The following is a 12,784-nucleotide window of genomic DNA, read 5'->3' as shown; positions in this document are numbered from 1 at the left end:
AGGATTTGCTAGAGGTGTCTTGCAGTATGTCCTTCTCAAGTCGTGAGATCCAGTTTGCCATGGAGACGGGAGCACAGCTGCTGGCATTCTGCCCCTGCTGAAAAATAGTCTTAAACTGCCACTGAGCAGCATATTCATTCCCTTTCCAGTCAAGCTGCTCCTGATTTCGTCCTCATTCCTGCTAGCAGGCTCTTTATCTCAGTGTGATAAATCTTCTTCTGGCACACAACCAAGTTCCATTTAATCCAGACCTGACTTGCAGTCTCTTTATTTTCAAATTTCCAGATTTGAAATAAAACCACCTCAGAATTCAGAGCAGCAATGTTAGCTGCTATCTACTTCAGCTACTGATTTCTTAAATCTTTTGGGTTCCTACATGATGAGCAGAAGGAAGGATGACTGGCTAGGTCTTTCCTCATCATGTGCTTTCTTTCTCACTGCTCTGAAAGAAAACACCATTTTCAGAAGCAGTTATTTACTGCACATTGATGTAATTGAGAAGAATCCGGTTGTGTACTAACACTTTTTGGTTGGTTTGTTTGTTAACTGGTGCATGCAGTATTCATGCTGCGTTACCTATTTCCTCCAAAGTACAGCGTTAGATCTTGTATTAAACTGTATTTCTCCTGGGATTTTGGAGCAACAACTGTCAGGTGAGAGGTTAAAATACACTCACTGGACAGCCTGTTAGACCAAGTGCAGAGTACCTGGTCTTACCTTGAACCAGGCATAGTTTTGCAGGTAAATAGTTGCCAGCTGCTGGAAGCATAATATAAGGATAAATATTCATGACATCGATTTTATTAGAAAGTGGAATCAATCTTTCTCTACAGTTGATGCTTTAATAAAGAGGAAACCAAAATAATCTTGGAAAGATTATATATGCCATTTAAATGTAAAAGGAGTGTGGGAAGAGATCACAGGAACAGTCTGATGGATGCTGGCTGTGGTCCTGCAGTGTCACCTTCCCTCTACAGTTTCGGAATAGCTGGTTAATTGTGCTGCTGTGTGCAGTGTCCTCCACGGGACACTGCTCTCCAAAGCAGCAACCTGTTGCCGGCTAGTAAAGCCTGGCAGGCATCAGCAAATGGTGATTTAAGAATCCACTTTAAAGTCTTTGGATGAGGCAAATGAATGAGAGAGCAATTATGAGAAGCAATTTTAATAGTGTGGTGTGTGCAGATGAAAAATTCCTATGGCTCTTGCTCTTAAGATAACCAAGCTGTGACTGATAGTAATAGAATCAAACCTGTGTTTGAGTTTTAGGTATAGTTCTTCATGATGCAGAGGAGACACTGGGTATTTTCACTTCTGTGAAAAACAGAACAGCCTTGAACAGAAGCTGGTTTTGAAAGACACCCCTGAACAGACTCTGGAAGCTTTTGTTGTTGGTATCATCTCACATTGATTTAGACTGGGCTGGTGCTTCTGAAGCAGATTCCCCCCAAAGCAGTCACTCCAATCTGTCTGTGGTGGCAGAGAGCTCTTGCTCTACTCTGCTGCCAGATGGGATCTCTCCAGGGCAGAGGGGAGCCTGGTTCAAAGCACCCAGACTCTGCTATCCTTGCCCAAAGTCTGGGTGGGTTTGTACTGTGTTGACAGCGTGGGCACAGGTAATGTGGAAACACAGCTTTTTTTCTGCCAGCTCTGCCTCTGAATAGAAAGGCTTCATAAGGGCAGGGTAGAGCCTAGAAGTTCTGCTTGATGTCATGTGTCTGTGGCTAAACCCGGTACTACTAAACCAATTTATAATAGGTCTTCACCATGCAAATAGTTTTTAAGGCACCCTAGCTACCATGCAGCTCCCTCAGGAGTGAGGCCTTACTGCCTTGTGTGCAGCTGGCTGCAGGTTGTGTAGGATGTGGCAAACACCATGGTGAAACACAGCTCTCAGTGCTGTACTTAGGATGAATACTGGCTTAGCGAGAGCAACCTTCAGTTCAGTTTCGTCAGGTTCCCTGTTCTGATGCGGGTTTTGTCTGTGCAAACAGAGAGCAGCAGGTGTCTGGGGTGCTTCTTCCTGGGACAATTCAAGCTCCCCTTTTCAAAATTAACAGAAAAATGAAGTGAATGCATGCCCATCGATGAAATGGTAAATACTGCTATGTGTAAGCCACATGTGAAACCATTTGCTACAGATCTAAAGCTTAAGGCCATCGGAGACCCTCCTTCATAGCTGGATGCAAATTCAGGGTCAAATTCAGCTGTTCCAACCCCTGGTTTCAATTTTCACAAGCTCAGCAAAGCTGGTAGAGGAATGCATTCTCTGTGTGGCAGAACATACCTTTGCTTATAGAGCTGTATTTTTAAAAGCCTTATTCTCCTTTGTTTTTTGTTTCTCTCTTGTGTTTCTGAATTAGATTTAGAATAGAAAAGACCTCATTAAGGAGATGGAGTCTGATTTAATGCTCATCCCAGCAGGAATAAAAAAGGATGATTAAAAGGTTCAATTGTGACTAGAAGATAAAGCTCAACCTGCCTGTAAGGGGTGGGTTAATCTCATACTCTGTAATAATAGTAATTCAGACTCCTGAAGTGCTTTTCGTGCTAACCTTAGACAGTTGTAGAAACACTAGGGGGAGATAAATCCCCTAAATGCTTGTGCTTTCCCTGTAAATTCATTTCTGGATAGTAAGTGGGGCTGGCTGACCCCCCATGCCAGTTCTCTGCTGCTTTCAGATGTCTGTGCTCCTTGGTCCTACAGAAGTCATTCCCAATGACTCTTTCTTGCAAGGTGGCTTCACTGTTTTCTTCTTGACCTAAGAAGAGCTGGAATTTGCTTTCACCCAGCAGTGGATGGACTACATATATTTTGCTTTTTAATTTTTCTTCCAGAAACTGGTGGCATCTGCATTGCCCCACGGCCCTCAGAGGAGAAAGCTGAGATTGTTCCAGCTATGGCTATGAGACCTTTCTTTGGGATTGTGCCTGTTCTCATGGATGAGAATGTGAGTTGGAGCTGTGCTGGGTGCCCAAACGAGAAGCTGGTGTGTGTTTCTGCTTTAATCACCTTTTGGACAGCAAAGGAACAGGACCTAGGAGGATACATGTTTCTCCTTAAAAGTGGCAGAATAGATGAGCAATTTATATAAATATATATATATAGAGAGAGAACATTTCTCAGTTGTCCATACAGATTTGCCGACAGAGCATTGCAAGTGTCTAGAAGAGTTGTTTGCATTTATTTCCTCTACTTGTGACCCTCCACTGGCAGTCTTCAGTGCGCAACAGGGTGACTCTTGCCGGAGTCAACACAGAAGCCCTTTATTATTCCTCTTTTGTTCACCTGCTCATCCTTCCTGTGCTTGAACCGGCAGGGAGAGGTTATAGAGGGCAATGATGTGTCTGGTGCACTCTGCATTGCCCAGCCGTGGCCTGGCATGGCAAGAACAATCCATGGAGATCACCAGCGCTTTATTGATGCCTATTTCAAAGCCTACCCAGGTAAGGAAAGTGCCAAGGAAAGGCAGTTTCAATGCAGTATAAGCACAATGAATATTTTCAGCAGTACTTTCTGCTATTTGTGTACTGTCTTGGTTTGAAAAGACAGGTATCTGCTAGGGAGAGGCAGGCCTCTCTAGGAATGGGGAATTCAAATCCTTCCCTCCATATTATTATAATTTGGAAGATTAAAAAAAAACCTTTTCAGTCAGAGCTATGGGGAAAGGAATAACAGTCCTTTACTAGTAACTATAACAGGACAGACAAACAACAACAGCAATTATAATAATAGTAAAACAGAACCAAGAACCCTGAGGGGCAAACGGTGGACGCTCCGGTGCTGATGGCTGGAAACGGCGGGTTGTCCCCAGCAGGGAGGGGGGTGTCCTGGCAGGCGAAGGGAGCAGTGCCGGAGAAGCCGCAGGGGCTGGACCCGGGCTGACCCAAAATCTACCAGGGCAGGCGAAAAAAACTCCGAATTTCTGGGCGCTCCATAGATGACAGAATTCTCAGGACCGAACCCCTCTGTTAACCAAGGAATCCACGCAGCCACCAGTCGCCCGACCGACCCTCAGCGCCCTGGAGCCTTTTTTCTCCTGCTAAACTAAGTGATCAACTCCCTTTTGTCCAGGTCAAGCACCCTTTAACTATCAGTATTTAGTCTCCTAGCAACTTATGGGCGGGAAAAATTCCACAGGAAAACTTAACCCCCAACATGTACCGTAGTGGCTTGGGGTCTGTGTCACGGGTTGCAAGCATGCTTGGATGGTTTTAGGTAGTGTTGACCTTTATAGCTGTCAAAAGGGATGCATTTTCTAGAAAACTTTAATGCCCAGGCTTTAAAGTCCAAATGCCTTTTTTCTGGAGCTTTGTATCTCACTTGGAAAAAGGCATTTTGGATGGGAAATACCTCCTGCATCACTTAATCTTAACCCAGTGTTACAACCTCCCTTTTTCAAATGTGATTAAGATGTCTGGTAAGTAACTAGAAGTGGCAGGGAAACATTTTTTCTTAGACATTGGACAAGATAGCTGTCTTCGCTCAGGAGAAGAAACTGAAAGGGATTTGAAAGCTACAGGGTAGGCAAGAATTAGGCAATCCTAAAAATTGTACAAAATGGGCTGGATAATAAGAATGGGAAACTGATAGAAGAAATTGAATGCCCTCATTGTCCCTTATTACTCACTACATTTACATCTGATGTTTTGTTCCTGTTTAGTTGTTGTTTAATTGCTTTGGAAGGGCAAAAAACATCACTGAAAGTCCATAAATAGGGCAATAGTGAGTCCTGGCAAGAACCACCTTCAGATTTCACAGCAGTAGCTGCCTGCTGCTTCTCAGATGTGCCACTGGAACAATTCAGGTGCAGACATGGCCTTGGTGAAGAGCCAACGCAATCTGTGTTACCGGATGTGTCCTCAGTGACACCGGAGTTTCTAGGAATCCCTGGATCTTTTTCAGTTTCCCATCAAATGTTTCAGACGCTCCACGTTTATCATGGGGTGGTTTGGAGTTTTTAGCTTATCTGATAGCAGTGTTTCTCCCACATTCATGTGCTAGAGCGTGAGTGTTACCTGGGATCTGAATCTTGGTTAGCTGGGAGGGAAGATGGCTTTTCCTCCTTCCTAGTGTGATTAAAAAAAAAAAAAAAGCAATGTTCCCATGTACAAAATGTAGTAGAGCTGCTCTCTTTCAGCTGAACAACTGTAGTTTTCCATGCACGCTGAGGTGCAGCCAGCAGCAGTTCTGAGCTTGACCAGTAGCCTGTGGTATGATGGCAAATGGCATTTGAAGTGTTTTTGCCTTAGTACTGTGTGCACCGAGAAGTCTGAGCACACAGCTGCTGTGCAGATGTAGGCATGCACAGCCTAGAGAGCTCAGAGAGCCCCTCTTGGTTCTGTAAATGCAGCTGAGCATCACTGGGTTGTGTTGCTGGGCTTCCTTTTACTGTAGGAACGTCAGCCCCTGGTCGCTGCTGATTGCCTACAGCGATTTGTCCATCTTGGCGGAGACCTGAGCTTCACTGTCTTGGTGCTATTCAGGTGCTTATTAGGAGCCAGCACAGCCCAGGTGGAGCAGAGGAGGGCCAGGGATGGCAGAGGGAAGTGGGAGATGGTGTGAGGCAGGTCACGCAGCTGAGCTTGCGAAGGCCCGCGAGCTGCCCAATCCACCCTGCCCCGCTCTCTATCCTACACGGTCTGTCCTGCACCAGAGCCCCAAAGTGGCCCACGTGCTGCTGCTGATTAGCCCTGTGTCTTTGCTGCAGGTTACTACTTCACCGGGGATGGTGCTTACAGGAGCCAGAAAGGCTATTACCAGATAACAGGGCGCATGGACGACATCATTAACATAAGTGGGCACAGGCTGGGGACGGCAGAAATAGAAGATGCAATGGTAAGTTCTGAGCAGGTAGAGGTCCCTTGACAGGGCACATCCGTGGGAAATGCCATATCTGAAAGGGGTGACCCTTTCAAAGCAGCTTTGTCTCTTGCCTTCAAACCCCTCCCTGCCCGTGCATAAACACAGCTTGGTGTACAATGAATAGCAAAAGTGGAAGAGGAAAAGGCTACCTTCTTGAGGAGACAACAAATGAGCAAGTGAGGGGAGCCACACTGTGTGCAGTCCCTGCAATTGAGCTGGCAGAGCTGGCAGAGCTGGCAGAGTTTCCTCTCAGTGATGTTGTACTGTTGCAGTTGGCGTTTTGGACACTCCCTAAGTATCTCTCCTATTTCTTCCTTCCCCTCTGCTAACACCTGACCTCTCCTTCCTAAGCCTGTGGTTCCTGCTTATTTGAACTAGCTGAGTATGCCTGAGAATTCAGCAGTGTTAAACATAAAGCAACCTTGATTTATGTCAGCCTGTCATTTTGATAGAAAATAATATTATCTCTGGGAATTGAAAACAAAAAGCCCTCAGAGTGTTTATATTTAAAATTTGACCTGTATATTTATTTCTATATTATTTGCTTTGCTTGCAAATGGCACTTAAATGTAACACCTGATGAACCTGAGCCGTGTTCACGTGGAACACGGGATATCCTACTTTATCCTCTGTGAGTAATTCTTTTGTCTGTGCAACTTTCTGATCATAGCATAGGATCCAGTTCCTCCCACGATTTATGTATGTGTATGCATGTGTAAAAGAAAATATATTTATGTGCCTAGATTGCCCTGTGATGTTTACTTTCATATTTTAATCTAATTTAAAATAACATAATCCATTCTTTAGTGTGGAATGCAGATATGTGGTTTCTTCTGGTCTGTGCACTTCTTACAGCAGAAGAATGTTAAATTAAATTCTGCAGTGCAACAGAAGTAATCACTGATGTGTAGCATAATAAAAAAGAATGCATTTGGGTTAGGGAATGAAGAAATCTGATTATTTCTGCCTTTTGATGTGCTTTGGGCACTTACAAACACAAGTCCAGCGTGGACTGTGATGTTGGCAACTTAGCTTTTTGCCTCTGCTGGCCACAGTTGTCTGCAGCACTGAGGACTGCAAGACTGGTTTTGCTTGTGATTTGGCAGCGGCCAGTCACCATTTGGGACCACAGTCATGCACAGAAGAGAAAGAGGGTTTCCAGCTGTTGCAAATTCAGCTTGGTGTGTGGTGGGCTTAGCAGTGGGTGTAGGAGTACATATTTTTGTGTATAAAAGCATGGCCAGTACAGAGCTACTCCCTGAGACATGGCAGTGGCCCTGGCCACCAGCTGACCCTGCAGTAGGAAGTCGGCATCCAGCTTTCCTGTTGTGCCTTCAGCAGGATCTGTCAGGGGTAGAGCAAGATACGGCAAGTTGTTTGGTTTGTAGAGCAACTGGCACAAAATCTGTAGGGCTTGAAGCAGTTCTGATTTGTGTATTTTTGCTTGACTTTTTGTGAAGGCTGATCACCCTGAGGTCCCTGAGACAGCTGTGGTTGGGTATCCACATAAGATCAAAGGAGAAGGTATGTGAAAAGCAGTGTCCTGACAGGAAATGTGCATATACTTCCCTTAAATTCCAACCCAGGCTGCATGTTAGGAGAAGCTCAGGGAATGGGAGGGCAGTTATCCTTCAGCTGATGGGCACTGCAGCCCCATGAGACAAAGCCATGAAAAGAGCTACATGTTCCTAACCTGGGTGTTACTCCCTGAACTGTTTTCATACCTAGTTTTCATGTATATGGTAGAGCTTCCTTTTATAGGATTGTGCTTAGAAATGTCCTTTGAACAGAATGGGAATAGCTGATTTACAGTGGCCAACTTTTGATCCCAGTAACACTTCGGTAATTTACGTTGTCATTGTCACTGAGATCAGTCACAGATGCCGAGAAAAGGCTGGACCATCATTTGAGGGCTGGAGTCTGACTTGCTTTTGTAAAAAAGATCAATTACTTTCTTGTCAGCCCCTAGATTGTGCATAGGAATGATTTGAAACCTTCCTTGGCATTCAAGTGAGCATCCTTGGTCTTTCCAAACAATATCTAATCTGACGTTTGTGGCTTCTGCTCATTTGTCTTCCAGGTGCCTTTGCTTTCATAGTGCTAAAGGAGCAGACAGCTTGTGTAGACCATATCAAAGAAGAGCTCAAAACCATAGTGGCTTCCAAGATAGCAAAGTATGCTGTGCCTGACCACATTCTGGTAAGTGGGGGATTGAAACTGGTACCAGCAACAGGAAATGGTCACATCAAGCAACCCTCGCCATCGTGCCTGCAGTGCTGCTGTTGTCCTGCAGGACAGAGGCAGGAAAACAGAACCGGCTGGAGGGATCCAGGGACGGGGAGTGCAGTGGTGTGTCTGCATGTGAGGGAGGCACTGAGAGGCAGTGACACTGCCCAGCTAGCTTGCAGTGATAGTTAGCATCAACGTCAGACCTCAAAGCACTGACTGTTTCTGTTGCACAACAGGCCAGGCACTGTGAGCTCCAAGCTCTGTCTCAGGCCTCCTGACCTTTCAGCAGCTCCCTTTGTATGTTAAGGGAGAGTTCACAAAGCTGCCCCTTAGCTGTCCCCCAAGGTCTGCCTGCATCTATTTCTCTCTTCTTGGAGGCAGTGACCAGATACTTCTTTAAGGGGCTCTCCTTTAGCCACATGCATGTAAGGTGGACACCCGAGGCACAGGCAACAGAATACAACGGGAGCAGGCAAGAGTGGCTCCTTCAACTTGGAACAGCCCGGGATATCCTCAGTGCATTGGAGAAGCTTCCAGAACTTGTAGGTGTGCAAGGGAATGCCTCCACTTCCCTGTGTTTTGGGGTAGTCCTGCAGAGAAGTCCTCTCAGTCTCTCCTTGCATGTCAGTTAATGCTATAGAATTTTGTAGCCTGCTGGCCTGATTATGTAGTAAAATGTGAGACCTGTTGGTGTCTCTGCTCAGTGTCTCAGAACTCTTCATCAGGCTCTCATTTATGATCAAGCCTTTGAATTTGCTGCTAAGTCCTTCCCAGGAGGCATAGCCAAGGCATTTAAGATTGTTCTGGTTATGAAGGAAGGTGTGTAGGCTGACAGCAGGCAGAGAGAAACATCAGCAGACAGGAGATATCCTTTGGGTAGGAGACCCTGCAGCTGGTGGGCAGAATTGTGTTGCTTTACATTCCTGCCCTGTAAAGCTGGATATATATATATTTCTGTCTGTTCTGGTAATGCATTAAGATTTGTGTCACCAAAGTTTTCATGTGTTATTAGATTTTAATAGTTAACAGCATATTCAGAACCTGATTCCTAAAAGAGCTGTGTGTCTTGTAGCACTCAATCTAGACATGGCAATGGGGAAAAAAGTCCACTTAAAGTAAGCATAAAATGTATAGCTAGTGAGACTCCTTTCCTTGGACGTAGTCTAGTGTGCTCCATGATCTATTTCCGAGGAGCCTCAAAGGAGCTCTGGCCATGAAATAGTGTGCCAGGCTTAGGATAGTCCAGCTCAGATCAGCTTGTGGTTTCCAGCAGGACTCAAGGTCAATTAAAGGCGAGTCTTTCCCTTCTCTGCAGGTGGTAAAGCGTCTCCCTAAGACCCGATCGGGGAAGATCATGAGAAGGCTGTTGAGGAAAGTAGTCACTGAACAATCAGGCAACATGGGAGATGTCACCACACTTGATGATCCAAGTGTTGTCAAGGAGATACTGGATGCTTACCAGAAATACAAGGAGAAGAGTTCTTCATAACAGGCAGCTCTGGAATTTCTCTCCTTCAGAAATGTGGAAGGTCTCAAATAACCAGGCAAACAACATAGTTCTCTCTTGGTGGGGTTTTTTGGGGGTTGTTTTTTTTAAACTGTTTCCTTCTAGGGGAGCAATCCACTCCACAGGATTTTTTGAGATGGCACGGAGCTAGGAGCAGTCTGCAGTTTTCTCCTGTCAGTAAACTCCTTTTCCTTGCACTCAGGGCTGTTGTAGAGCAGCCATTGGTGGTTTCCATGAGCTGTGCTGAAATTTAACATGAGCTGAAGCAAGATGCACATGTTAATGTTTCTCTTTTTAATGTTACTCTACATGGAAATGTTTTTATACTATACTTCTTGCTGTTTTAAAAGAAGCCCTGGAAAACACTTCAATTCCTTCAGCTTGGATATCTGAGTCCAAGCAGTTGTATTTCACTATAACTTTGGTGCCTTTTCAGCAATTTTGGGTATTCTAGTAGATGTTTCATATGCATTATTAGGGACATAAGAAGGACGTGGCTAGGCTGATAATTCTCCTTTGACTTTACCCATTATTCTAATATTTCCTTTGGCTTTCCTCATACGGATTTGTTCCCACCACCATGTTTCCTGGGACTTCCCAGAGATGGTGAGCCTATGTCCTGTCCCACCCAGATAACCCAGCACCAGCACTTGCACCTGCAAAAAGGAGCCAAAAGAGCCTGTGACTGGACTTCCTACATGTCCTTAGTGCATTGCTGCCATGTTGATTTACCAAAGAGTTAAGTCCCATGTGGGTACCCACAAACTGCATAGTCCACTAAAAAAAGTGCCTCTTAGATGCCTTGTGGAAAGTGATGGCAGCATTCCAGACCAGCAACCTCAGAATAACAGGGAAGAACAGCCTTTGTATTTCCTACGCTTTCAAAATTGCAATTAACATAGTCCGTGCTTTATTTCTGGATTTATTTTATCAGGACTGCATTCCAGTTGAAGCACTCCTTATATTTGGGCTGTATGGAAGAACTTGCTAAGTAGGGCTACTTAGTCCTGAATTTAATTGGAGCAACATTGCTTTTTCCAGAGGGACTATGTACTGGAAGGACAATTTGTGGACCTAACAGGAGGCAGGAAAGGCAGGAGGGAAATGGGTAGGTGATCTGTAGGACTGGGAAAGGCATGGGGTATTTTTTGGCCACCAGAGATCCTGGTACCACAGTGGGAAGCTGGCTGCTTGAAATATGATGTGTTCTCAAAGACAGGTGTGTTGTCTTAGATCCCAGTGTTTCTTTGAGGACTGTATTTGCTTTAAAAAAAAAAATTAAATGTCTCTAGGCACTGAATAACATAGTAAGCTTTGTTAAATATCCCATCCTTCTGACTGAAATGCGTTTTTATAAAAGGTAAGTAGACACCCTGTGGACTTTCTGGGAAGTTGAAGATCAGAAGGTTTGAAGGTTTGATAGAGTTGAGAGGATGTTAATAATTTAGGCAATAGACACTACTTTATTGCCGTCGCAATAGCAAAAAAAACCCCAACCGGCTTCCTTAAGTAATTTTCAAGTGGGAAGCAGGCAAGAGTTAATGTTTTTGACAGAAAAAGTACACTCATTTGTTTAAACAAGTTGTCTCCATGCAGTGTGGAGGAAAAAAATTACTTTTGAACAAGATGACACACTTTTAATCAAGAAAGCATTTCTTATATTATGGACATAAAACTTCCTTGTCTTGTTGACGTGAAATTTCCCTGTGTGTTGTCCCAGTGGTCAGAGACCCATGGTTTAAATCATCTGAACTGTCTCACAAACACTGTCTGTGTGAGGGGCAGTGTGTTTTGGTGCATTGGGCTAGTAAGTGCTAGTAAGCTCTCTTCAGAGAGCAGGTAAATAAATCCTTTTCCTGCTGGAGACCAGGGACAACTTTCAGGCCCAAAAGCACAAATAGCGGTGGACCAAAGAGAGAAACAAGAAGGATGAGACCTCATAACCTGACCCTGTAATTGGACAATCAAACCCCAGTATGCAAATAGACCAAAACTTATCAAAGTGTGAGACCTTATGACCACTCAGCCATTTCGTGACCATTTTGGGTCCACCTTGGGTGTAGCCCCGGTCAGGCTCTTGTCCTGCCCAAGGTGTACCCTAAAGGCCTTTCAATAAAAAATACTTTATTCTCTAGCTGTGTTCAGTCTCTGTTTCAGGTCAGCCTTCCCAAGGCCCCGATGGCACTAAAACAGCCCGAGCGAGCCACTCGCCCTCACAGAGCGTCCCGGCGGTTCCGCGCGCTGCTCCTTCCCGCCCCCTTTTGGATCCCCGCCCGGCTCGCGATTGGCGGGCTCGCTGCGCCCTCGGCTGTGCTGATTGGACAGTGCGCCCCGGGAACCGCCCCCACCCCAATCAGGCTCCGCCCTGCTCCCGCTGCCCCGGCCCGCGCTGAGGGCCCGGGGGCTCCGCGGGGCCGGGGGCCTCTGCCCGTTCCGGTCCCTGCGGCCGAACACCGGAATTGGGGCTGGGGGAGCAGGGAAATGAATTCTGGTGAGCCGGGGCCCTCCCAGGGCCGCACGCGCGGGACCCGCCCCCGCGCTGAGCTGCAGGAGGAAGCTGTGCAGTCCCTGGGCAGGGATCTGCGCCCCAAGGCGTGGAGCACCCGGAGCACCCTCGTGTTGAATGTGTTGCCGTGGGAGTGCATCGAGGTGATCAGGCCTGGGCCAGACAGAACAGAGACTTCGGGTATGTCTGACCTGGGAGTAGTTCTTGTATCAGAGTTCCTTACAGGGGCAGAGACAGCTAACAGGGAAATACTCTGCCTCTCCATGCCCTGGGGAGGGTTTTACTGACTGTTCGATTTGTTCTTTGGACAGCTTGAAGGGGGAGAAAGTCCCCTGAAGCATGCACGAAGGAGGGTGTGGGAGGAGGTGGTAGATCTGACACACGAGCAGCAGGACAGCAATCCTGTGACTTAGGGCTCAGTCTGTGGCGAGAGCTGGAACAGAACGCCTTTGCTTTCCCGCTCTGGTGGTGGTCCCCAGCATGGGCTATGCTCTAGTGCAGGAGCCATTTGTGCCTCCTCAGCCCGTGGCAGTGAGGAAACAGGTCAGCTCAAGGCAGATTTCCTCAGGTCTGTGTTCCCCACATCACAGGTTGGTTGAGGAGAAATCGAAGGAATCCACATATTAAATGCGCAATGGAGGCACTCAGCTCCTGCAGGTGTGGGTCTGTGACACCTGTT

General features: G+C 46.1%; 1 protein-coding gene across 1 annotated transcript in view; it reads left to right on the top strand.

Moving 5' to 3' along the window:
* Positions 1 to 11,700, top strand: part of ACSS1 (acyl-CoA synthetase short chain family member 1) — a 30,878-nt gene extending 19,178 nt beyond the window's left edge. The window contains exons 9-14 of the mRNA XM_040060876.2: positions 2,836 to 2,948; positions 3,318 to 3,444; positions 5,709 to 5,836; positions 7,324 to 7,387; positions 7,944 to 8,062; positions 9,408 to 11,700. Coding sequence (XP_039916810.1) covers positions 2,836 to 2,948; positions 3,318 to 3,444; positions 5,709 to 5,836; positions 7,324 to 7,387; positions 7,944 to 8,062; positions 9,408 to 9,581 — 725 coding nt within the window. The 3' untranslated portion in view covers positions 9,582 to 11,700. The remainder of the gene's footprint in view (positions 1 to 2,835; positions 2,949 to 3,317; positions 3,445 to 5,708; positions 5,837 to 7,323; positions 7,388 to 7,943; positions 8,063 to 9,407) is intronic.
* Positions 11,701 to 12,784: the final 1,084 nt, after the last annotated feature.

This window comes from Hirundo rustica, chromosome 3 (genome assembly GCF_015227805.2).
Source record: "Hirundo rustica isolate bHirRus1 chromosome 3, bHirRus1.pri.v3, whole genome shotgun sequence".
NCBI lineage: Eukaryota > Metazoa > Chordata > Aves > Passeriformes > Hirundinidae > Hirundo > Hirundo rustica.
This window is presented reverse-complemented; position numbering and strand designations above follow the sequence as displayed.